The sequence below is a fragment of the Python bivittatus genome, unplaced genomic scaffold, assembly GCF_059951505.1.
Source record: "Python bivittatus isolate LINGU-HERP-01145 unplaced genomic scaffold, Pbiv_v1 ctg000120_np1212, whole genome shotgun sequence".
NCBI lineage: Eukaryota > Metazoa > Chordata > Lepidosauria > Squamata > Pythonidae > Python > Python bivittatus.
In genome coordinates this window covers 7,718,184-7,743,304 of record NW_028277037.1, presented here as the reverse complement: position 1 = coordinate 7,743,304, position 25,121 = coordinate 7,718,184, and the positions used below count along the sequence as shown (strand labels likewise).

The 25,121-nt window shown below is 37.8% G+C and overlaps 2 protein-coding genes across 4 annotated transcripts in view; one reads left to right on the top strand and one right to left on the bottom strand.

The window, feature by feature from the left end:
• The window catches only part of CCDC146 (coiled-coil domain containing 146), a 77,591-nt gene extending 55,376 nt beyond the window's left edge, over positions 1 to 22,215 (top strand). The window contains exons 9-19 of the mRNA XM_088134945.1: positions 1,438 to 1,624; positions 2,969 to 3,064; positions 5,539 to 5,709; positions 7,134 to 7,222; positions 7,319 to 7,483; positions 13,315 to 13,539; positions 14,586 to 14,814; positions 18,918 to 19,046; positions 19,507 to 19,644; positions 20,052 to 20,300; positions 21,706 to 22,215. Of these exons, the coding sequence (XP_087991071.1) occupies positions 1,438 to 1,624; positions 2,969 to 3,064; positions 5,539 to 5,709; positions 7,134 to 7,222; positions 7,319 to 7,483; positions 13,315 to 13,539; positions 14,586 to 14,814; positions 18,918 to 19,046; positions 19,507 to 19,644; positions 20,052 to 20,300; positions 21,706 to 21,909 (1,882 nt within the window). The 3' untranslated portion in view covers positions 21,910 to 22,215. The remainder of the gene's footprint in view (positions 1 to 1,437; positions 1,625 to 2,968; positions 3,065 to 5,538; positions 5,710 to 7,133; positions 7,223 to 7,318; positions 7,484 to 13,314; positions 13,540 to 14,585; positions 14,815 to 18,917; positions 19,047 to 19,506; positions 19,645 to 20,051; positions 20,301 to 21,705) is intronic.
• A 1,477-nt stretch (positions 22,216 to 23,692) lies between these two features.
• The window catches only part of GSAP (gamma-secretase activating protein), a 41,261-nt gene continuing 39,832 nt past the window's right edge, over positions 23,693 to 25,121 (bottom strand). For all 3 annotated transcript variants that reach the window (XM_088134942.1, XM_088134941.1, XM_088134940.1), the window contains exon 31: positions 23,693 to 24,566. In XM_088134942.1, the coding sequence (XP_087991068.1) occupies positions 24,475 to 24,566 (92 nt within the window). In that variant the 3' untranslated portion in view covers positions 23,693 to 24,474. The remainder of the gene's footprint in view (positions 24,567 to 25,121) is intronic.

Below are 25,121 nucleotides of genomic sequence, written 5' to 3'. Positions count from 1 at the left end.
GAGGTAGCTTACAAGGTAACTTTAACAATAATCACCACATAAAATCAGTCCCAAGAGGGATTTTTAAGATAGCTAAAAGAAAATGTACGTGTGCCAACAATAAGTTAGCTCCTTCTGGAAAGGCTGACCATTCGAAATTCCATAGGAGATCCCACACTGTAGGCGCTATAAGTGGAAAAGAAGCCCTAACTCAGCTCCTACCCAGTTTCAGATAGTAGCACAATCAAAGCCTGTATTACTGATTCTATCCCCAGTACAGTAAGTCTGAGCAAAAAGGCCAAAAGCATTCCTGAACTGAAAGAAAGATTTTGTTGCTGCATTAAGGCTGACCGAGGGAAGAGAAGATCTCTACAAATTGAGGGAGGGCCCTTTCTAACCCAGTCAGTAGGCCAGGGATTACAAATTCAGAGTGAAGCAACAGGAAAATATGATTTTCTTTTTACGAAGAAATAAATATATGTTTGAAATGACCAGGAGAGCCCCTGTGGGCAATCTTAATGCTGACTAAGATCAGAGTAGGCAATAGAGAACATGTTGTTTCAGACAATCCAGCCCTAAACTGTACAGAGTTTCAAAGAGTAACCAGCAGTTTGAATTAGGCCTAGGAATAAGTAGGACACCAATGCAGTCTTCTAGGGAACACTGGAGTTTTGTAAAAGCTCCTCAGGTCCTCTTCATTTGGGACAGGAATTTGGTTGAATGAGCGACATAGCCTAATGCGTTGGTAGGTTATGGGATGAATCCACCAATTTACTGGATCGCTCCCTGTATCTGTTGAAGTGGGCATGGCATTTTTTTTTCAGACTTCATTTCTTCAGAGAATTCCTTTCACTAGTGCATCAGCAGTAATTAGGCTCTGGAGGTCTTAATAATCTAAAACCGAGAATGTGTGTTAGAATGCATGCAGGATGTCTCTTTAGATGCCCATTACAGAGGAAAATTGACAAGGGAAAATGCAAATCTCCTTTTAGATAGTTTACCTGTGGAAATTCTTCCTGGTAGGCTCCTAAGGAAACTTAACAGCCCCTGTGAAATAGTTCAGAAGACACTGCTGTCGCTGTGAAAATGTCATTAAACATAGTTTGGTGTCATTGGTACCATCATTAGGGTACCACTACCTTTCTGGAACAGAAGATGAGGACCAATCTTTTATTGAAACTTTCAGATCTTCATTGCTCTCTTAGCAATGCTTTTTTAAATCCCAAATTTTGGACTATACTTAATTTCTGTGATTTATATTCTGTTCTATGTCTCAAAATAATTGGATGGATGAGAAGGAACTGAGATACTGATACAACAAAATAACAGAACAAATCACATTATTGAAAACAACCCAAATAAAGCCTTATCTATAATTATCCCTGGTCTGGAACTGAGAGCCTAATTTTTGGGTTTCTTGTTTTTGTTTTAACAATGCTCTTTTCTACCCTTGTGTAGGGGCATGTTAGAAATGAGTTTTCGCAACTCATCCAGTATGAAACAAAAACTGCATGATACTTTGAGTCGGATGCAAAGAGAGAGAGAGAAAGACTTCAGAAACTTTAAAAAGATGGAGATGCAGTTGAAAATAGCTCAGGAAAGCTTGGCACAAGTTCAAGCACATCACGAAAGAATGCTGTTAGAGGTGTGTATGAGTAAGTTTGAAGAACAATATGATTTTTATTACTTTTTCTCTTCTGGTACCAAATACTGCCGAAGTGTGGTTGGTAAGAAGACGGATACTGAAGGATATAGTAGAACAGATATTTGGTTGTTTTTTTGAATTTTTTTAAAAAAATGTAATACAACTTTCAGATTTCTAAAGCTATAATAGTTTAGCAATTTATCACTGTTATACAGCACCTGTTATGAAAAATAGGGCCCAAGCAAGGCTTATTTTAATCAGTCTCCTAATCCTTTGTCTCCAGAATTGTCTGATTCTTAGTCAGTTGCATGCTATTCAATAAACATTATGTATATTCTGATTTTACTATTCATGTTGTTTCTTCATTGTGAATAAAAGAGAGTGATCTCTTTCCAGTGCTGACCTCTGACATGGAAATCTTGAAAGTACACTGTCTGAATAAGCGTTCACAGAATCAGGAACCTGAAATTACACACTTCCTCCCTAAATAGTAATAACTTAAACCAGTGATTACACACAAAATTAGTGCCAAATAAGGAATTTCTTTGTGAAACAGCTTACTCTGCACTTGTGCCTCTTTTTTTTATGCATATACTTTTGCACGCAGGATGACAGTCTATAATTGATTTTGAAGAGGAAAATGTCATTTACAATACCCTTGGTACTATTGATTGGGATCACCAAACACAGAAAAGAAAGACTGAATTTTTCCCTCTCCAATGGCTTCCTGTATAACATCTCTTTCACCAATTCATACCAGTTTAAGAAAACACATTTGCTAAAGGGCAAGCTATGCCATCAAGTATTTACATGCCTAAATTTGTGCGCAAATTTACTAGTAATTTATGAGTAGCATAGCACTGTTATAGAATATAGCAGATCTGTATTGTAGCTATTATGGATCACATCACAATAGCCATAATGATGTCATACATATCATGACATTGTGCAAATTACCCCAATTATGTGGTTTGCATCAGTCACATGACACAATTGACATGTATAATTTTTGTCATTTGTATGACATCATGACACATGGGAGATCACACACACTTCCGTGACAACCATGAATCAGAGCGGAGCATGGAAATAATAGTAATGACGTAGAGAAACCAATTAAACTTATTCAGAGTATATAGTTTCAGGTTTTATCCTGCAATGTTTAAATCAACCCTCACTGCTCTTTGTCAAACTTGGCAAATTCAGAACTATTGACTGAAGAAGAAGCTTACATTGCTGGTTTCTGTTTTTTTAAGATTCAGCTCGTGCTTAAACATGGCATTGGTTATATTAAAATAATGGACTTTCCTTTTCTGTACATAACTTTGTTTTTGCCTTGTACAGTTAGATGCTGTCCCTAAAGATGATGGGACATTATTAGAAAGGCGAAGGGAGCTCCAGAGAGAAGTTGAAATGGCGAAGAGAAATTTGTCTCAAGAGGTAATAGGACAGCTGTTCTTCATTTGGTATTTTTAAAACTAGGATTCATTCCGCAGTGGAAACATGCCATTTGCCTAACATGCCAAACTTTTCATGTCATGCTTCTATCCATATGTGTTCACTGAGATCCTGAAGAACAGAAATGTTATTTCTTTTAAAAAATGATTCCCAGGAAAGCAGAAATGTTTCATTTCAAAAATGATCCCCAGGAAAACCAGTTTCACATATTCATGCTATTCATCAGATAACATTTATTTATTTATTCAATTTGTATAGCTGCCTGTCTCACATTTGGGCAGCTCACATAAGGAAACAACCAAGCAAAAAAAACAATAAAATACAAATATCAATAAAAACACTAGCCCCTTTTAAAACCAGATTAAAACCAAATTAAAATCATGATAATATAGATGGAGCTGAGATCATGGCTTACCAATTCTACGATCACTGCAAACATCTAGTGTCATTATTGTGCTCCCCGCCCTGTAATTCTGGCAGGATCAGTCCTTTTTTGCAGCTGCCTAGTGAGAATGGGTTTATATCAGTTTCTAAAACCTAACGTAAGGAGTAGATTGGATAAATTAAGTTTATTTCAGCTGAAAAGAGGAACCCACCTGCAACTTGCACTAAGCCTACAATTTTAGTGTTACTCTCAATTTATTCCCAATCCATCAAACATAGCAAGCTGAGGGCTTTATAACTTCTGCATTATTAGCCTGGGAGCAGAATTCACTTATCTACTAGACTTTCCAGCATAAGTTATTCAGAAAAATCAGGCCAAGACAGTATAGTACTTAATGAATTTTAGCAAACACGTCATCTCCATATTTCATTCACTGATCCAGTGGAATGGTGACACCTGCCTCCTTGAACAAGGGCAATTATTTAAGCTGCTGCAAGGTGTTTTGAAAAGTTTTGCAGAGATTGAGAATGATTTTCTGGGCTTCCCTTAGGGAAAAACCAAAATTCTCTAAAAGCAATACAAGGATGTCAGTCACAGCACTGGCATGATTGCATCCCTACATACATGTCGTCATTGCCCTTCTGCCTCTCCCTGGGGGAATGGGTACTGTTCCTGCAAAAGGGAGCAAAAATTAGTTGCTCAGTGTTCCTTTTCTGCAGTGACTCCTAGAGGAATTTCACTTATAAATAATATTTTTATTGATTTACTATAGGCCAGCATTAAATGTAGACATTATTCAATATTCAACACATCCTAGAACCCATAATCCTGAAGGTCCACCTGTCAAACCCTAACCCTTGCATTCTTCCTTGCAAACCCTTGTCTGTTCCCTTCCTTCTCTAGCCATGCAAACAGGGCAGAGTGAGGAAATGGTGTATATATTTACCCAAGCTGGTTGCATGGAAAATTCAAGGGAAGGAAAATTATGGAAGTGGTTTCAAGGTCCTTAGGACATGTAGGATGTAGATAGAAATATTTCAAATAATGTTTCTTATCCCTTTTCCACTCACTGCATAGCCTCTTTGTATGCACTTCCCTGTTCCTTTGTGTCTTTAGAGGTTCATCCATTGCCAAACCTTCTTGTTCTTCTCTCCCATATCTGCCAGGCCGTTCTCAATGTTTGCTGTACTTTCTGGCAGTGAAGAAAGCTGGAGGGGGACACCACATTTGGCAGGTTTCCAGGCCTCCTTTCCTCAAGGCCTACTTTTCAGCCATGGATTTCCATCAAATCATTTCGTCTGCCTCTTTTTTCTCTCAGTTTCATCCCTTTCATTCATCTCGAAATCCCTGAATTCTCTTCCTCCCCCAATTGCTTAATCCCATGGTATAGATGGGAAGTCTCTGGGCCTGCAGATCTCATATTTCTATTCTGCATAGCACTTTGGGCACTGAGTGCTAGTGTAGTGATAAAAGCATTGGACTAGGAGTGGGGAGACCCATGTTTTAATTCACCTTCAGCCTTGGAAACTCCCTGGATGAATTTGGATTGGTCACTCTCAGCTCAGCTTATGGTATTGCTGTTATGCGAATACAGTGGGAGGAGGGGGTGCTATATATAGTGCTGCCTTAGGGTGTAAATCTAATGAATAACATGTTTGGGCCATCAGCATTACGAAAGATAGCCTTTATGGAACACTGCACCTCACTGTATCATAGCTCTCCATTCCCCCTATCCAAAAAGTCAAAATGCCTCTTACACTTTTTATCCCAGCCTCAGTACTACATTTTATTATTATAAAACACAGTTACATAAACAAGGAGGAATTACAAATACACAGAAAATAAGAGTAACTAAGTAGCTTGTTAAAATATTTAAATAGCACATCTAAATGAAAAGAGTAGTCAAAATATTCTTTCCCCTCTGATAGATTTATGTGTACAGTTGTAAATTCCTATGAACTCTAAAATCCGTGCCTTTCTCTGGTGTATTGTTTAGATGTAGTTCCTTGGCTGTAGAGATATTTATTAACATATCCAATTCTTGGATTTTCCTCTGATATTTTCAACCTAGAAAACATCAACAGATACTGAAGTGCGAATGCTCGAGCAGTGTGTTGCTGAAGAAGACCAACTCTTTCGGGCTCAGGAGCATTACAGGGAAGAAGTCAACAACTTGATACGTATGACGCAGCTTAAGGCTGATGAGAGGGAACAAAAGTCTAAGGATTTCCTGAAAGCCCAGGTAAGAAGAATCCAGTGAGTATCTAGCTTGGTCCATTAGATATTTACCTGGACTTTTCGAGGATCTGCAGTGTAAACTTTTGTCTCATTCATAATTTCTTGCCTATATATTTTCATAATTGAACAAATGGCACAAGCCTGTTTCAAATTCAGACTACTGGCAAGTCTATACTTACTTGTAATATTGTGCTTCTTCCTCTACTGCATTCACATGCCATGGAAAATCACAAGAAGTAGGACTGCAGTGTGATGCTTGGTAAGTTGATTTTTCTGTGAATGCTTATGGCACTAATTAAGAAAGCTTACTTTTTGTGACAAAAAAAGTCTTGGAAATCAAAAAAAAGTCTTGGAAATCAAAGTTGTTTCTGATGGGAACAGAAACATGGGGAAGCGGGGGGCTTAAATCTGTCTTGTTCTACAATTCCTACCATTTCCCAGTTGAAGATAACTCTTAGTTGTCTGTGTGGAGAGAGATTAGTGAAGTAATGGTAGAGTGTCCACATAGAGGGTTGAAAAACTCAACATACATAGATGACCCTTGTAAAAAAGGATTGGGGTTTTGATAGTGTGGTCATGAACACCATCTTGACTTTTTTGACACCCCCCACACCACTGATGTAGTATTGTTAGTTGGTACTCATGGATATGTTCTGCTTGTCTTCTGCCTGTTTGTCCTAAATACATATAAAAGAGAGTCTATCTATTGATTCAATAGTATGATATGGGAAACCTTAAGCATTAATACCCTTCCCTTGCTAAATTGCTTAGCACTAGAGGTAATGGCCTGCAGTTAACTGTGTTTTCCACCCATGAAGTACCAAATGGAAAGTCCACACTATTAAGAGATCTGGGGGAGGGGGGGAGTCAAAAAAGGCAAGATGGTGGTTGCAGCCATGTAGTCAAAGCCCCATCCCTTTTGTATGTGCACATTGAGGTTGACCCACCTACAAAGGGATGGAGTTTGATCATATTGTAAGAAGCACCCTTTTGTTTGACACCCCCCACCTTCCAGACACCCCTACTATTAGCCTTGCCAGTCCATCATTTCTTTTGAGATGAGAATAGAGAGACCAAACCTCTCTCAACTATGTGAGTGGGGATGATCACTCTGGCATGCAAATTATCTGATTAAAGAGGAATTATGCTTACAGACATGTTTTGCCTACATCCATTGATTTAAAGTCTTCTGTGTTATATTTGCCTTCCTGTCTCAGCAGTGCAAAATGCAAAAGCATCTGATCTCCAGTTGATCTCTAGCCATGCTCTGCTGACAGTCAAGCAGCTCCACTTTTGTTTCTAAGAATACTGTATTCTGTTTCTGAAATGGAGAACCACACTCTGAGTAATTTTTGCCTGTCTGAATTTTAGAAATGTCCTGGCAGTTCTGACAGCTCCCCAAATAGCCACTCCTGTTTTTATTTGCAGGCGCGTCTGAATAACATTATTGCAGAAATAAAAACAAAAGACTTTGAAATTAGAGAATATACAAAGAAACAGAAAGAAATTCAGAGACAGTAAGAAAACTATTATAATGGATTTGTTGACATAACATTAAAAAAAAGAAGTTGATGCATCAATGTCTTCCTTAAAATATTTTTTTGGGGTTTCAGGATGAAAGAGTTTGCTAAACTGTATGACATTGTACGACATGAGAGAAACAAATTGGTGAACCTCGTACATTGTGCTCGCCAGAAAACAAATGAAATTAAAGATAAAGTCAAAATGCTAGATAATGAGATGGAAATCTTAAGGAACAATGCTGTAATTAAAGAGAGGTGAGTATCCAGATACATAATTTTCCTGATTTCATTGAAAAATCAGTTTTTATTTTGTGTTATGGTACAAGTTTTTCCTTTTATATTTGCTTCTCAATTGTATTCTTGATACATTTCCCTTGGGCCAAATTCTGTTTCCTATAAATTCTTTATTCCAGTGAAAAAGGGAAATATATTTTCTGCCTCTTTTCCAAGCCAAAAGATTTCTTTGCAACAGGAAGGGTAGGATCAGTTCCCTTAAGTTTTAAAAAAAATGGCCAATGAATCTCTGCCTCTTCTTAGGTTTTTTAAAAAGATGTCCTTCATAAAATATCCTTCGTAAAGGGATTTCTGTTGTTTCTTCTTCCTTGCAAAAGAACTACCTCTATTGTTGCATGTGATGAGTAACTTTTTTGTAAGTTATCAACCAATAGCTTTTTTAAGTTAAAGAGACAGACATCAGTTGTCACTTCCTGCATCAAAAAGTGACTACTGTGTCCATATCTGTTAAAACCCAGGCAGCAAACAAACCATGCATGGCCGTCTGATAATTTCTAGAACAAAGAGAACTCTTGGCACGAGAATATGTGGGAGGATTTCTTCTTGTGTTTAAGAAAATAAGGAAACCCTCTCCTAGTCTCTTTCACTATTATGTTCAAAGGAAACTCACCCCACTGTAAATTAGTTTTACTTCCTTTTAATTTGTCTTCCTTCTGTATGAAGAGGACAAATTAAAGGGAAGTGAGGTGTTCAGCACATTAGTTTATCTTAACTCAGGAAAAATGAGAATAAGAGGAAAAAGGCTAATCCACAAAAGGGGTTACATTTATCAACTTTTCTTATTAGTCAAGGAGATGTACATAAAACAAAACACCAAAAACTGCTTGGCCGAGATAGTAAGCCCAATAACGATTATTGCAATTTTCAGTCCTCCAACAAGATTTCAGTGGAGATTTAAGTTAGTAAATTAAAGGCTGATCCGTTTTCCTCTTGTTCTGAAATTTCTGCCATGCATAAACTGAATCAACAAAATAGATTCTGAGTTAAAGCTATATCAATTATAGATGTAGCAATAGACCTCCCATGAGCTTCCCTCTGAAAAATTCAGTTTTCAGCTGCTTCCAGATTGAGTTAACAGTAAATTTAATCTTTCTATGCCCTTTCCTCTCTATAAGGATAGGTCATCTTTCTTAGTCACTGTGGCTGTTGGCTTTGGCTGGGAAGAAAGGTGGTGGCAGCTCATTGTTGGATGCTATCTAAGCAATCAACAAAAGATCGTGTCTGATGGTAAAACAGGAGATAATAACTTCTTTCTGGTTCAAGTAGGAACAATAAAAGAGTTTTCAGGATAATAAAAATGCATGGAGTGTCAGAGTGTATCGACAGTGCCAACTTAACAGGAAGTTAGTCTAAATTAAATCATGGCATTTAATCATGTGTATTGTAATACACATGTAATCCCTTAGATCAAAGAAAGCATAATTTTAGTGGCTGGGTTTGAAGGATGAAGACTTCACCAGGCAAGGCAGCAGTGCAAAGTTGTTAGGACTATTTGATGCCCATGATGAAGGGTTGGGATTTTCTGGTGTCCTTTAGGTTTTTCAGAGTAGTTTTAAGGGTTTGTTCTTGAAGTAGGACACCTCCAGTTTAGAGTTTACATGATAAATACAAATAAACTTTTATAGGGCTTTTGACCAGCAATGTCTTAATAAAATATAACCAAAAAAGAGTGCACGTGACTGTACTACAGGGATGATAAACATTAATCCAATCCTGCTGAAGGTAACATAATGTGCTCAGTCCTTGAAGCTAAAAGGCAGAAATTGGGGAGTGCATATGTCACTTTCAGGTTTTTAATCTACAAAAAAGCAAGAAGCGTTAAAGGAAAAAGGGGGGGGGGTGGCTACGCGTCTTTTGTTAGTCAGGGCTGTAATAACCTTAAATAGAAGTCAGTATAACATCTACACCTCAAAATCACATGTTTAATCACTCCGTCCTCCCAGATCCATAATGGCAGAGTCTCTGCATGGCTGGGATATTATTCAATCTTCCCTCTAGAGCTTCTGATGGGAGGGCATTGAAGCAGCCTCTGGTCAAGTCGTAAAAAAATGTAGGCTGAGAAAGCTTATATGAGTGTTCTCATGGGTTTCTCATGAAGTAGAATAATACTAACCGTGAAACAACCTTTAGAGTAGAATCAGTAAGATAATAGGCCATTCCTAGAACTGGAAAATGTGGGTGGGAGCATGGAATTCCTGGCAGCACTTAAAGTAACAAGGCGCTAACAAGATAAGTGAAAGTGTTAACCACAGAAATGCAAGAAAGCTGTTGGGAATATACTATGAATTGTTAGCAGCTGGCACTGGGAATAAAGGTTTTCTAGTTAGAGGCTAGGGAAGCTAACCAATGTAAAATAAAGGCTTATAGTTTAAGTAAAGGCTTCTATTGTATAGGAAATGGTGATCTCGTTTAACCTGCACCCTCTGTTTAAAGTTAAAATATGCATTAACCAAATTCATCAATATAGGTAATTTTATCAAAGTATAATGATAAGAAACAATAATGTTGTGGGTGGCATAATGTAATTAGAATGTAGCCAATCAAATGGGGGAATTCATTGGCATACACCTATAAGAGGGTCTGTAACCCCACCCTTCTCTAGGCCTTGCCACTGGGCCTTTGGCAATCAAAATTAGTCAATAAAACCAGTTTGCTTCAATGTAATGGTGTCCTGGTCTCCAGTATAAATGGACCCCTTGGGGGGACTTCAAAAGTGGCAGGAAGCCATGCCACTCATTTTCAGCAATCGTGGGTCGGGGGTACTTTGGGGACTGCAAAAAAGGATAATGTACAGCCCTGTGATCTTAAGTTACTTACCCTGATTTTGATGTAGGGGACCTTTTAACACCTCAGTCTCCCAAAAAAGGCACTATAGTAATAACAGAATGAAAATACCACTAATGAGGATTTTGAATTGTTTATTAGAACTTGGACATAGAAAGTTGAAAACATTTGTTTAACATGTTTAGAGAGAACCGGTTTTTACACAGTCAAGGGAAATTCCAAATATCCAGACATTTTCACAAGTGTATGTGAAACAAATGCTAATAGGCAAGCAACATTTAAAGTACATAGGTTGTGTTTGTGAGCATCTAATTATGGAAAGGAGAAGATACAGATAGGAAGATGAATACATTTATAAAGAAAGTGAGACTATGATGACAGGATGTAGAGGGTTGGAATGATAGGCTGCAAATAAGTGGCTTCTATAGATATATTACCATATAGTACCATCTGATGGAATGTAACGGGAGTTTTGGAGTCTCAAAAGATCATGAACTGAAGGGCACAAAAAGATGTTTATTTGAAGTATGGGGAAAAGTAAGCAAGGTAGAACAGATTTAGTGGTAGCTACAGTAGAAGTGTACATTCAGCAGGGCTTATGCTTTCAAATTCTGACCTCTCTCAAATTAATGGAAAGAAAGGATGCTGCCAATCTTTTTCAGAGTAGGAAATTCCTTTGGCCAATGCTGCTATAGTCTCAAATAGTAATATTCGTGACAGTAGTGTTTTAAGTGTCCTTTGGGTCAGTATTCAAGAATGCAAAGCCTCCCAGAAGTCGGTAGGGGAGAGAGATGCAGAATACACAGACTTTTCCGAAGGCAGCACAATATTGATGGATAGGATAAAACTAGCAAAATATTTAAGAAGAGTGAAAAAAAAGACCCTTCAGTGGAAGAGATAATGGAGTTAATTAGAATGTTTAAACTGTGTTGGTCTGGGACATCAATGTGCATATGGAGACAATGCCATGTTGGGGGCTGAGAACCAGAATGATTTGCAGCAAATGTTAGATAAACTGTATGATGCAACAAGAAGTATGGATCTGAACATTACTGTATCGAAGATAAAGATAGTTGTGTTTGACAGGGAAACTGGTATAGACAATTGCAAATTATATATAAATAGCAGAAAACTAAAATTTGAGTATTTTGATAGAATGTTTACTAAAGAGGGGAAATGGAGAAATTTTAAGATGTGGAAATGCTGGTAGAAAAATAGTAGATCGTACATGGTCTGTTGCATAGAAAGAATGTTTGTCAAAAGAAGTTTCAATCATTCACTATAAGAATGTACTTCTTCCCACTTTGTTATGTGGTAGTTGAGTATATTAGAAGAACATAAAAATAAATGTAATGCAGTATGAATGAGTTACTTAAGTGTGCAGGGTAAAATAAGAAGAGAAAGAGTCAATGAATAGATTTAATACAACAGCAAAAGAATTAAAGTATGTAAGACACATACTGAGATTGTTTGATCATATAAAGAGAAACAATGAGGACAGAATGGCAAAATCAATATATGAATACTGTAAATAATATATGAAATAATATATTTCATATTATTTATTCAGTATATATTGAATATATGGGTTGAGAGAAAGTTGGGTTTGGATGGAGTTGGCAAGACCGTCAAAAATGAAGAAAGTATAAAAATTTGAGGTATAAAATACAGTAAATGAAGCGGTGTATGGACATGATAGAAGCAAGTATGGAGAAGTATGATATCAGTGTAAAATAATGTTATTGTAGCTATCTTTTTTTTTTCTTATCTGAGGCCTTTAACTTCATTGGCTTAGTACGTCTTTTTCCTTTTCTGTGGTCTGCATAACATTCCAAAACAGAATAGGATCTTGGATATATATGTATATATGCATTACCTGAGTAAAAAAACAAGAACAAAACAACCAAAATAATTGATTGGTGACCAGACGCAGGCCTTAACCTTTCTATCCATATGATAGAATAATTTCTCAGAAATATAACTCCCATGCAAACATCTCACATTTATATCTAGTTCATCCTCACAACCATTTTAAACATTTATGTACAGGTAGTCCTTGCTTAATGACCACTTGTTCAGCGAACTTACGATGGCACTGAATGAGTGATATTTACAACCAGTCCTTGCAATTACAACATCAGAGCATCCCAAGGGCACGTAATCACCATTTGCTATCTTCTTTGCGGCTTCCTACAAGCAAAGTCAACAGGAAGCCGGCAGGAAGTCGTAAATGGTGATCACGTGACATCATGCTTAACAATGGTGTGGTATTCACTTAATAACAGCAACTGGAAATGCCAGAACTGCTGGTGCTAAGCAGTGTGGTCATGTGACATCATACTTTACAACCGCATTGCTTAGCAACGGAAATTCCAGTTCCAATTACCATTGTTAAGTAAAGACTACCTGTATTTATTTATTTGCACAGATTTTAAAATGGCCAATTTCAGATGACCTGGCCTTAAAATCCAGGTCATAATCTATGCACATAAAAAATTAGAAATTTCCACTGTATAAACTGCCTGTATTTTCTCATCAGACTTATTTCTCTATATACTTTATATTGTATGAGGAGCATAACCTTTTTCTATAGTCCGATAACTGTTACATCTTTTTTTTTTAAATATTTTATATATATTTGTAGATGTAGGTAATTGTCTTTTGACAGGTTCAAGAGTGTCCTCGGGGAATGGTAAAACAAGGTGGCAGCTGTGACAGTGGGATTGAAGCTCTGTCATGTTTTTTAGGTGTGTTGCACATAAAAAATGGGCAGAGCTCCAGTCACACCATCATGGCCACCATCCTGCCTTTTTTTAAACTATGTCCTGTAGACATCTCTGACAGAGTTAGAGTTAAGATTAAATGAATGTTGGATGTCTTATGGAACAGTATTAATAATAGTCACAGTATTTAGTATCAAGGTCATGTGTTTGGGGAAAGCTGGTTGAGTCTTACTAGGACCTCTTAGTGGTGTCATTTGATTTTAATTATGTTTTCCTTTTCTTCAGAAAATTACAAAAATACCAGATGAAGTATGCAAATAACCTTGCAATCAAAGACAGCATTCACTGCGATGTTTGCAAGGTTTATCAAACCCTCCAGGAGATGAAAGAAAAACGGGAGCAGCAGCTGATGGATGTTGAACGACTGACCAACACGCTCACTCGTATCGAGGAGGAAATGGTCCAGTTGCGTAAAACATATGAGAAGGCTGTTCAACGGCGAAATGAGAGGTATGGAGACTGGTCCTTAATGCCTTGGTTGATTCTACACCATTTTTCTTGAATAGTAATTTCCATTGATACAAATAATTTATTTACATCTCCAGCTCTAGTATCTTATCTTGGTGGGGGGTCAAAAAAGCCAAGATATCTCTGTAACTGGGCAATCAAAACCCCAACACACATAAAAAAGAGGTGGGACTTTGCATGTACCACCTTGGCTACCATTTTGGCTATTTTTATCTCTCCCACCCCAGGCACCCTTCATTGTAACTTAGTCTTCCAGCCATGAATATTTTGTTATCCTTGTATTGCAGTTCGATTTTGCTTGCAAGATTATGTGTCCTAGGAAAATATGGCAATAGTCATTGTGGAAGAATTCATAACAAGCAAGCAAAGAGAGAGAGATACAGAAAAAGTAACTTCATCAGTACCATTCTTGCACCTTGTTAATTTGACTAAGTTTCAGCCTTAACATATATATGAAGGAAAAAGCCCCAATGAACATAGATGGGCTAATTTCCAAATAAACATTTATAGGAATCCACCACTGAAAGTATTGTTGTGGCTGCATTATAATATAATCCAGATAAATCTGTTGCAATAATACTGAATTACCTTTAAAAGCCTAACAATGAATGTGCTTTTACATTTATCTGGAATATTCACACATTTGTATGTCAATCTGTGAGGCTTATTTTTGAAAAATTGTTCTTAAAAATATGGATTTTTAAACAATAATAAGCAATTATATTTGATGGACAATTGTTCAGAGACTGAACAAAAACAAAGAATGAAAAATGTTAGCTACTTTTTAAAAAAATTATTTTGACTCCTAAAGTGTGGTTGATATTCTAGCCAATGCCAGAAATTATTCCTGAATAAACAGAATATTAAGGAAGAGGAAATAACACCTTCTAAGAAAACCAAGTCTATGAAATATTGCTTATTTTATTTATAATAAATGTACTGTTAAAATTCTGCTTGAAGGGTAGCTTAAAGTGAATCAAATCCTTTATAATCTACATTTAAAGTCTTTACTTTGGATTTCATTACAGCGGAGTTCAGCTCATAGAACGTGAAGAAGAAGTGTGTATTTTTTATGAAAAAATAAATATTCAGGAAATGATGAGCCGAAATGGTGATATAGAGATTAATGTGATGGATGAGAAAATACGCTTTCTAAATCTGAAGCTAATTGAGAAAAAGAGGCAGATTGAATTATCCATTAAAATGCTGCCGATGAAAAGAACTCTTGATGCTGATTTAGTGGTCCTTCAGATTCAGGTATGCAATGGAAGACACTTTTTCCCAGGCAGATTTTTCATTTTAAGGTGAAGAGCTAGAACTTCCCTGTCTGATAACTGGGTTTCCTCCTGGTGGATCTTCTCATTATATCTGCAGAGTTAGTACTCTGAATGAATGTAACTTTCTTCCTGCCTCATCATTTCTGGTGGGAGGAGGACTTTGAAAAGGGGCAGAATGGGTGGTGTAAATCATCTGCTTTTATTTAGTCCTCACTGTCTATTGTATTTGACTTTTGATCAGTTTAATTATTCACAAATAGGTTGATGTTCTGTAAATAGCAAAAAAAAACCCCACAGCTAGTGATCACAACTCTTTTTAAAAGGGGGCGGAGCATAGTAACATGTGACTTCTCGTTGTTGTTTTTTTTCCCCACCCTTCTACCATTAGCTACTAAACGTGACCTGAAACCAGCTTTGTAGAACTGTTGTTGCTTGAAACAAGATAAAAAACATAGGCAAATTTGGAAGGATTAAAGATTTAGTATCTCTGGTTGGCAACTTTATGAAATGAAATGCTGGACCAAATGGTGGACCTTGGCTTAATCCATTAGGGCAGTGTTGTCCAAACTTGGCCACTTTAAGATGAGTGGACTTCAACTCCCAGAATTCCCCAGCCAGCATGCATTAGGGCCACATTTATGCTATGTTAAATGTTAATTCTTATATAGACAGAGGCATAACTACATATGAGCTAGGAGCTTGCATGCACACACAGAATTTGCCAATTTCTCTTCTAGTATTAGAAATTCATGCCCCATGAACTACTCCGCTGAAGAGAGTAGGTTTTGGAGCAGACCTTTGGAGGTTGACATCTGAATGAGAGACGAAAGCCTCTGCATTTGTGATAGAGAAATCATTGCTCCGTGAATCTTAAGCAGGATCTGCAGCAAGGTTTCTGTTCAGAAGAGGAACTCTGCTCAGTTCCTTATTTGAGCTTTCATGTTAAAAAACATTAAGTTGTGTGTTATGATCTGTTGTCTAGAAACCATTCCAATCTAAGCTTAATTGCACTTTCACTCCTGTTGCTGTCAAACAGTAGTTCAATTCAGTCAAACAATTCTACAGTAGACAAACTCTGTTTTGCTTTCTATTAATCCTTGCACTGAACAGTGAAGATCTCATCACTAAACAAGAGAAATACTGTGAACCTCTTTATTGTAGGAACATTCTTTCCTTTCTTTCTGAAAAAGTCTACTTACTTTTGACCTTATCAATGCATTGTAGTTTTTTCCCATGGCGTTTCTTTTATTCATTCCTATATAGACTTCTTACTTTTTACATATTTTCATAGTAAAAAAATGTCACTGAGTTGAAGCTCAGCTACACCTCCATTAGTTGGTTTGCTTGTTTTTAATTATACAGGGGGTACCAAAGGTCAGATCCCATAGACAATTTATTATATAAACTAAATGTTTGGTTTGATTGCTGTTTTCTTCTAAATACTTCCTTACTTGTTTGCTGCATAACTTTTGAACAGTAACATTTTCTCTGGAAAGTTGTAATTAATAAACATGCCGCAATGGGCTGATGGGGCCTGACTTTTGGTACACCCTGTAGATTTGTCTTTATTTACTCACCCATTTAATTTGATATACTGCCAAGTACAAAATCTCTGAGCAGTTTGAAGTAAAATTTAAAATTGAGACATTAAATCAGTCCAGACTAAAGCATTTTTAAAAGCAAGTAAAACAAGTAAATTAACAGATAAGATCAGCAGTTAAAAGCTTTTCAGAAAGATGGGTTTTAAGGGTGTTTTTGAAAGCTAATAAAGAACTTTCAGCTCTGGAGAATGCATTCAAAAGTTGGAGCAGCAACAGAGAAGGCTCAGTCTTGAATCCCCTCAAGACACGTGCCTACCAGTTGCAGGTGAACCTCCTCAGATGATCTCAGTAAGCATGGAGGTTCATAGAGAAGGAGGCCTTCTCATCAGTTGCCTGGGCCTAAACTAAGGCTTTCAAGGGAATGACCAGCTTTTTGTATTTTGCTCGGAAACAGTTTGTAGCCAGGACATTGTTTTAAGCACAGGTGTAATGTAGTATCTGCATTTTTCACAAGACCAGACTGGCTATCAGGTTTTGTACTAACTGAAGTTTCCATACTTGACACAAAGGAAGCCCTATGTAGAGTGCATTACTGTAGTCAAGCTTGGAAGTGTCCAGTGCATGAACCACAGTTTTAAGGTAATTCTCTTCAAGGAAAGGATGCAATTGGCATATCAGCTGGAGACAATAAAAGGCACTCCTGGTTGTTTCCTCAGTCAGGGAAGCCAGAAAGAGATTTGGGCTCAGAAGCAACCCCCAAATATGTATCTGCTCTTTCTAAGAGTGTAGTCCCTTTCAGTACAAGCTGATCTACCACCTCTCTTCAATTATGGAAGTTCTCAGTGAGCCTCTCTGTCTTGTCTGGATCTAGTTTCAATTTAGGATCCCTCATCTAGCCCATTACTGACTGCAGACAGGCATTCAGAGGAGCCACAACATTTCCTGAAGATGGCATCAAGAAATACATCTGGGTATCCTCAGTATACCGATAGCATCCAGCTCAAAACCTCCTGATCTCCTCAGTGGTTTCATGTAGATATTGAAAAGCACTGGAGACAGTGGAGCCCTGAAAGGCATCATATAATAGCTCCCATTTTGAGCAACAACTTTCATGAGCAAATCCAGGACCATCCATCAGTCTCAACCTCATAGCCTGCCTTGCAGCCAGTTTGAAACGGGTCAGAATGATCTTCTTCCAGGACTGGCTGCAGTTAAGAAGCAAGTCTTCTCCCAATCACCTTAGACAGGTTGGAGACTGGCCTAAATTGCCCATCATAGAACAATCCACAGCAGACTTAAGTCTAATAATCGCCTCCTTGAAACATGGAGGTACCTTGCCGTTCCTCAGCAAGACCTTTGTGATAGGTCTATTTTTAATCATTTTAATAATTATTTTTATTTTTAATTCCCAGTAGAAGTTATAAGTCAGGTTGGACAAGGATCCAGAGGGCAAGTGGTTGAACATACTGCTCCTGGCAGTTTGTCCACATTCTCAGCTATCACACATTGAAATTGATCTAGTCTAATTATACAAACAGGTTACTAGACACCCCCATAGCTGATCTTATATTACAGGTGGTATTCAGGCCAGCACACAGAAGGAACTTTATCCACAAAAATAAACCGTTGAAAGCACTACAAACTTTTAAGGATCCTGTAATGGAACTCTGGAGGATTTGGGCTTCATGAAATAGCACTGTCATGAATACAGGCTTAGCCTATACTGTGGATAAGCACAAGGGGTAAATAGGGCACTAGAAGACACTCATCCTTTTAACAAGAACTAGCTAAGACTTCCTTAACCTGGTCTCTAGTTGAACCAATTTCCAGCCATTGGAGAGAAATTTGCCTCTGAATTTTTACTGCGTAGTTTCGTAAGTGTACTCTGGGTAATGTACGGATAGCGGGGACCTATGACAGCATGTATAAATTTTGTATAGTGCTGTACTGCTGCATTTTTAAGTGTTCACTGAAACTATAACCACATCCTGTTATTAGGAGGTACATGCATTTTTTTTCCCCCTTTGTACTTTTCATTTTGTAGCATGCCGCGTCCTGTTTGGCTGTTGTGGAGCGTCACAAACATTTCACATTTTCCTGAAATGTTGCAGTCCAGCCAGTTTTTAAAACAAAATGTTCTTGGGAAGCATAAGCATTTTTACCTTATTTTCGTACATTAGTTCTCCTCCTCCCTTTTGAGTTATTTTGCTGAGGGTTCTGTTTTGTTTTACACCTTTTTCCTGTGATGCAAGTTATCTTCTGAGAACAGGAAGTGAGCGAATGGTGTAACTTTGCAAGGAAAAAAAAGAAGTTCCAGAGAATGAATCACCTGCTGATTGTCTTTTGACAAAATATTCATTTTGTGGCTGAGATCAGTTTTCTTGGAATTTGTTTCACAAAAAAAAAAAAAAAAAAAGTTGGTCTCGGTTTGTGAAAAAGAATCTTTAATTGTTCTAGGATTTTGTTTTGCAGTTATGAAGAAAATGCCTGCTGCCTTAGCAAGTCAGCTACTTAGGATGTATTTGTTGATCTTGCTTGATAGTTTTCACAGTGCAAGGACAGAATTAAAAGCCTGGAGAAGGTGTTCACAGACCCTGATAGAGAAAACAGGATAAGAGTGCTGCCTGGAAAAGACCCCCCTATACAAGAGCTCTTCAAAAAGATAGAGGAGGTAACATTCATTCTGCCAGATAAACGTTTCAGCAAATAATCATGTTTCCATACTAACCGGATTAAAAGAGGGAGACGTTGACAAATGCATGAAACCCATGAGACTGATGCTAAAAACAACATCCCGGTGTCATGTTTTCCCACGTGATCTCCACATACTCTCATGAAACGATGGAGTTCCTGCATAGCTCCCACTTTTTCATGCGTACCCCCAGCAGGTAAGGATAAATTAGAGAGCCAAAGGGTGGGCACTCAGCACTCTCCCAGTCCCGGCAGGCTCCCGACCTCCCATTTCATTTTCCAGGAGTAACTGGGATACCACCAGAACTGGCTACCTTGGTTAGCAGGGTGGTATTGTTATGAAGCAAAACCACAGGCTCATTATGGAACATGGCTTAAAGACAGACTTTTTTCCTGAATATTAGAATTTGTGCACTTTTATACATTTGCTTTTGCTGTAGTTAGAAATTCAGCTGGCTCGGAAAGAGGAGAAATTGCTGGAGAAGGACTTTGTTTATGAGCAAGTTTCCCGAATGACAGAGAAAATCAGCGTCAAGGCAGAAAATGGCAAGGAGGAGACGTTAATTTTGGCAAAAAAGGTAATAGGGTTGTGGTTTGGTTTGATCGCACCAGTTATCTATGAACCATTCTAGGCTTTTTGTGGCAACAGTAGGCAGGGAGATGTTTTTCTCTGCCTGCCGCAACATAGAAAAAGGCCATTTTTAAAGAAAAGAGGCCATCTGATGTGCTGGATACAACATGTGGGTTCCACTTGCTGAATGTGATCAATTTTGTGTCCCTTTCCATATTCTGACCCAACTTTAATTTTGCACAGAACAGAGTATATATGCAGAGTTGACTTCTCCTAGTAGGGTTATGGTTCAAGATTAATTTTAATGGACTAGTTTTGCCATGCAGTTCCTCAGTATAGGAAACCCAAATGTGTGGGCTTATGAGAGGGAAGCAGAGAGAGATGGCATCATTTTTTTACTGTTACTCCTTCCAGATGAACGTACTGCAAGAGAAAATAAAGAGCACAACTCAGAAGATGATGGCTCTCATTGCAGAGCTGTCAATGCATCAAGCCCTTGCCATTAAACTGCAGCAAGAGATGAGGGACAAAGAACAGCTTTTAATGTGCATTATCTCTCGGCTGGAGAAAGGTCTTCCACCCCCTAGAGAAATAGAGGTGGAATGGCTCAAGGTTCTGCGGGACGAAAAAATACGTAAAATAGCAAGTGAAACCAAAGCAAAAGTGAGTCTCTCAAGAATTTCTCAGATAATTTGTGCTTTTCCCATGGCAGAATGATCAAAAGCGTTGGTCAGTGGCAAAGCAGCGTAGAATTCCTAATAATGGCTGAGCCCAGGAACATCATAAGCAATAGAAGCTGAGGGTCCTTGGAGTTCTTGATGGCAAGGCACTCTTCGGCGACCCAAGAATGTTGCCTTTGGGGACATTCTCAAAGAATGATAAGATTCTTAAGGGACACCTTTTATGCTCATGCTTAGCCTGCCTGTAGTAGTAGTTGCTAGCAGTTTACATGTAAGACTACAATCTGTAACACATATTACTTGTATGTGCTCATGTAACATGTTTTATACACGGAAGCTTCTTCTGTAATGGCTGATTTATACATGCATCAATCTATTGATTATTTGAATGAATAGTATCTTATCACCATAGCATGTCCATTAGCTTTACACACACACACACACACACCAGTCAATGGTCCTGGAATTGACACCTTAAGGAACGGTGGATTAGCGATACTATTTGGAGTATTTTGACAACTGAAAATTGAGGATTTTAAAATTTATTTATAATATTTATGACACCCCAATCCCAAGAAATCCTGGGCAGTATACACAATTAAACGAAAAGGAAACAAATTAAAAAACTATGAATAAATAACTAAATCTAGAACAGTATCAGAAATAAAAAAGTAACCATGGAAAGTAAAGATAAAATCTAAGATAGATGTCAGACAGCTAGAACCAAGATGGCATTGAAATAAAACAGCTTTAAGCTGTTTATGAAATTGCAGCAAGACAAGACTGCCCATACTTTACTGGGTGGGGGGAGTATTCCATAGTGGGAGGGCTATTATGGAGAAGGACCTCTTGAGGGAGGGAACTTTTCAACAGGCCCTTTTTCCATGACCAGACCAAATGAGCATTATCTAAAGCAGTGTTTCTCAACCTTGGCAACTCGAAGATGAGTGGACTTCAACTCCCATAATTCCCCGGCCGGCCAGCCAGCCACACATCTTCGAGTTGCCAAGGTTGAGAAACACTCGCCTAAAGTATGCCTTTCCTCTATTAATCTGACACCAGTTCCTGATTATTAGACACAGATGTCACTATCAAAGCTTTATAATATTACTGGGACATGGGCGTATCCTAAATGTGACCCAGAGGAATCTGTGGGCAGGGAAACTGCTACATACTAATACTATAGAAGATTTGAGCAAAAGAGAAATGGGAAAACAATAGGAAAACCACCTTTTCTCCTTCAGTCAAACAAGCAGGCTTATACAGCTGCTCTGAAGCCAGAGAACAGAGGAACTCACTTGTAGCCTGTCAATGCATCTCACGGTAGAATAGTATCCTAGCACTCAGAAGCACAAATTTAATTGATCCCCGATGTTCTGTTTTTCCAGCAAGCCTTGGAAGAGGAACAGTCTGCCTTGCCAACTGCTGTACACACTACAGCTGAGCAGCGTCCTAACGCCTACATCCCTGATGATGAAAATGTTCTCCCACTGCCACGGCCCTATGGAGCGCTGGCACCATTCAAGCCAAGCGAGCCCAGTGCAAACATGAGGCACATGAGAAAGCCAGTTGTGAAACCGATTGAAATCTAAGTGACTCAACTTCTGTTGAAGGAGAGAACTGCTCAGAGAAATGGTCTTTTTATTCCATAAAAGTTCCTCGGAATAAAAGGGGCGGGCATGCAAGTTTACGGCTTAGTAGCTCAAGTGATGTTTTTGCCTCCTTGAAACTTCCTGATTTCCCAAAACACCTAATGAAATAAATAATGTGTTGGCAAAAAAAAGTGTTGGCAAAAAGATCATTACGTTTTCAGTTTCTTATGTTACGGCAAATATTGTCATCGGTACACTTTTTTATTCATTTAGCGTGAAGACATTTTATGTAATATTTGGCAATCTTACGTGCTCATAAAATAATCTTGAGTTATGATTTCATCTTTCCCATTTCATATGGTCGTTTATAAACATGGATAATTTGTAGCTTCTTTTTACATACAAAGCATGTGAAACTCTTTCACTGCATAAATAAAAGTCTAAAATAGACTGAGGTTGTGTATTAAACACTTCAGTAATTCTTAATATTTGTATTAATGATGGAAGCCTTGCTATGCAGCGCAGCGAAGGAACATGACAGTGTTTTTCAAAACAAAAGCTGCATCCTTTCAAATTTTATAGATGCTTCCATCATATTATGTCTGTTTTAATATGTACTTTCATATTCAACAGTGAAGCTGTTGGACTAGGACTAGGGAGACCAGGGTTCAAGTTCTCCCTCAGCCAAGGTGTTCAGTGGGTGACTTTGGGCCATCACTTGCTCTCAGCCCAACCGAGCTCACAGATTGTGGTGGGGGCTAAAATGGAGCTTTGCTGGCTGGGGAATTTTGGGAGGTGAAGTCCACACATCTTAAAGTTGCCACGGTTGAGAAACACTGTTCTAAACAAAAGGCTGGATAACAGAAATCTGATAAATCAGTAACACAAGTAAAACACAGCTCTGAAGAAACAGACTTCAGCTGTATTTCTCCACAGTTGATTCTTTCTGTCCTGTTTGAACGGGACACCAAAACTACGGTTTTTACCATTTGCTTACTACAAGTCAAACCCTTGAATAAAAGGTTTTCTACAACAACAAGTAAAATTACATCAATGTAATGGTATGCCAGCAAGGGGGAAATTGAAGCCTTTCCAGCTGAACACCAGCTTTTCTATTGTTGCAGATGACAGCTAAAAAAACAAATGGATTTGTCTAGTGCTATATAAATAAAGGTGAGAAATGAGAACAAATTATATGGCTGCATTTCAAACAGTAACTTTTTTCATTATGACATTCAGTGTGGAGCAGAGAAAGGCAACCTGGTGCTTTTGAGATGGTTTCGTCTACAAGTCCCACAATCCCTCTCTATCTACCATATGGATAAAATTGGTGGGAATCAGTTTCAAAATTTCTCAAAAGGACTAGGTAGCTTACTCTTGGTGTAAATTCAGAAGTTGTAGCTATACCCCAAACCTAAGCTTCTTTAAGTTCTAGTAGAAGGAACTGAGGCGATTGCAATGGAATTAATAACAGCTTTTTAAAAATTCCCACCACCAGCTAATGGTTGTTAGAAGTTATGAATACTACAGAACGTTGATGCTAATATGCTAAAGTAGCACTTAGCTCCACTTCAAAGGTAGCTAAAGGAGCATCAAACAATCAAGATGGCAGCCACAATTAAAGTTAAATGCACATAAAAAGAGTTTTTTTGCATGGTTTGGGATGCAATCTTAACTTTTTTTTGACCCCCCCTTCTTGCAGAAAACCCCCTGCTCTTCTTGCAGTATACTTACATAACTGGAAAGTACACACAAAGTATATGACCTCAATACAATAAATAAAGACATCAATACCTAATTCCAAATCTATACATTTATTTCCATTTACATAAAAGTTTTGATTTCCCAATTGCAATATTTTATCGTACCCTGTTCATGGATGTATCTCATCTATACATAATAAATAGCTGCCAGATCCTTACTGCACCATTCTATTATTCAATCTTACAGGTAAAAATTTGAATGCTAACATTAGCAAATTTTATACCAACATTTACTCTAGAAGACAATCATAATTTTGTAATTGCTCATAACTGTCCTTGCTTTGGAGCCTCAGTGGTGCATCCCATTAATAACAAATACTATCCCGAATCCAGATTCAATTTATACTTGTAATATTATAGTGAGACAAATCCCATTCATTTTAATCGTGGATTATAACATTTATTTCAGAATATTTCAGTGCACCCATTCTAATGATGTACAAAACATTTGAAGCTCAGACTATTTTGAATTCCAAAATACCTTTTTTGGAATTCAAAAAAGTTTCTTCATATTTGAAACAGGCTGTTTCTATGTGAGGCAACTGTTTTGAAAATGAAACAGCTCATTTCAAGTTCAAAACCAAAACCCTTTTGCACACCCACTAGACTTTTAAAAGCCTTGAGCCCACGCATTATAATGAACTATAGTCCCGCAGCAAGCAGAAGTTCTGGTATTTCTCTTGGACATAATATTACAGCTTCATGCCAGCGTCTCCTCTAGCATTCAGTTGCATATGTTAAAAGGCATAACAAAATGTTGCTGCTACTAAATTCATAATTTTGTCTTTGATAAATAAATTAATTAAAGACCTAAGAGCATTGTAGTGTGCTTCAGTGCCAACTCTTCAACCAATCTTGCATTCATGTTGGTTTGTTCCATAGAGGCTGCCCATCCTAGGAATGATCATGCAGAAAAAGAATACAGTGGGCTGAATGTTGATCACTGGTGTCATTAGGAAAACTAAAACTGCTAATCTCAGGTTGTAATGTTTTGCTTTTGACCCTAGCTGGACAAACAAGGATATCCTAACTAATAGAAGCACTGTTTTTTTCTTTAGGTCTCTTGCACCTTTTCGGTTTTAGAACAAAGTGAGGGGATATGTTTATTAGACTAATTGCAACAAAATTTGCAAACATTTAATTTTCTTAAGCCCCAAACTACTCAGCTGAGCAGACCAGAGCTACTGAAACACCCACTTTCCTTTCAAGTGGTTCTGGACATGTCAGAAACATGCAGCAGCTCTCAGTCATTGTACCACTGGGCTTGCTTCTCATTTCCTTGCACATCCAACACAAGAATGTTGATGGTGATGCCTTCCACATGTAATTGGTATAAAATGAATAACATTTTAAACCATTTAACAAGCATAACATAGGCATTAAATAAAGTTACTAGCTGGCCTCTTTAATTCTTCCAGTTCAAGCTTTATGTATGGACAGTATGATAGC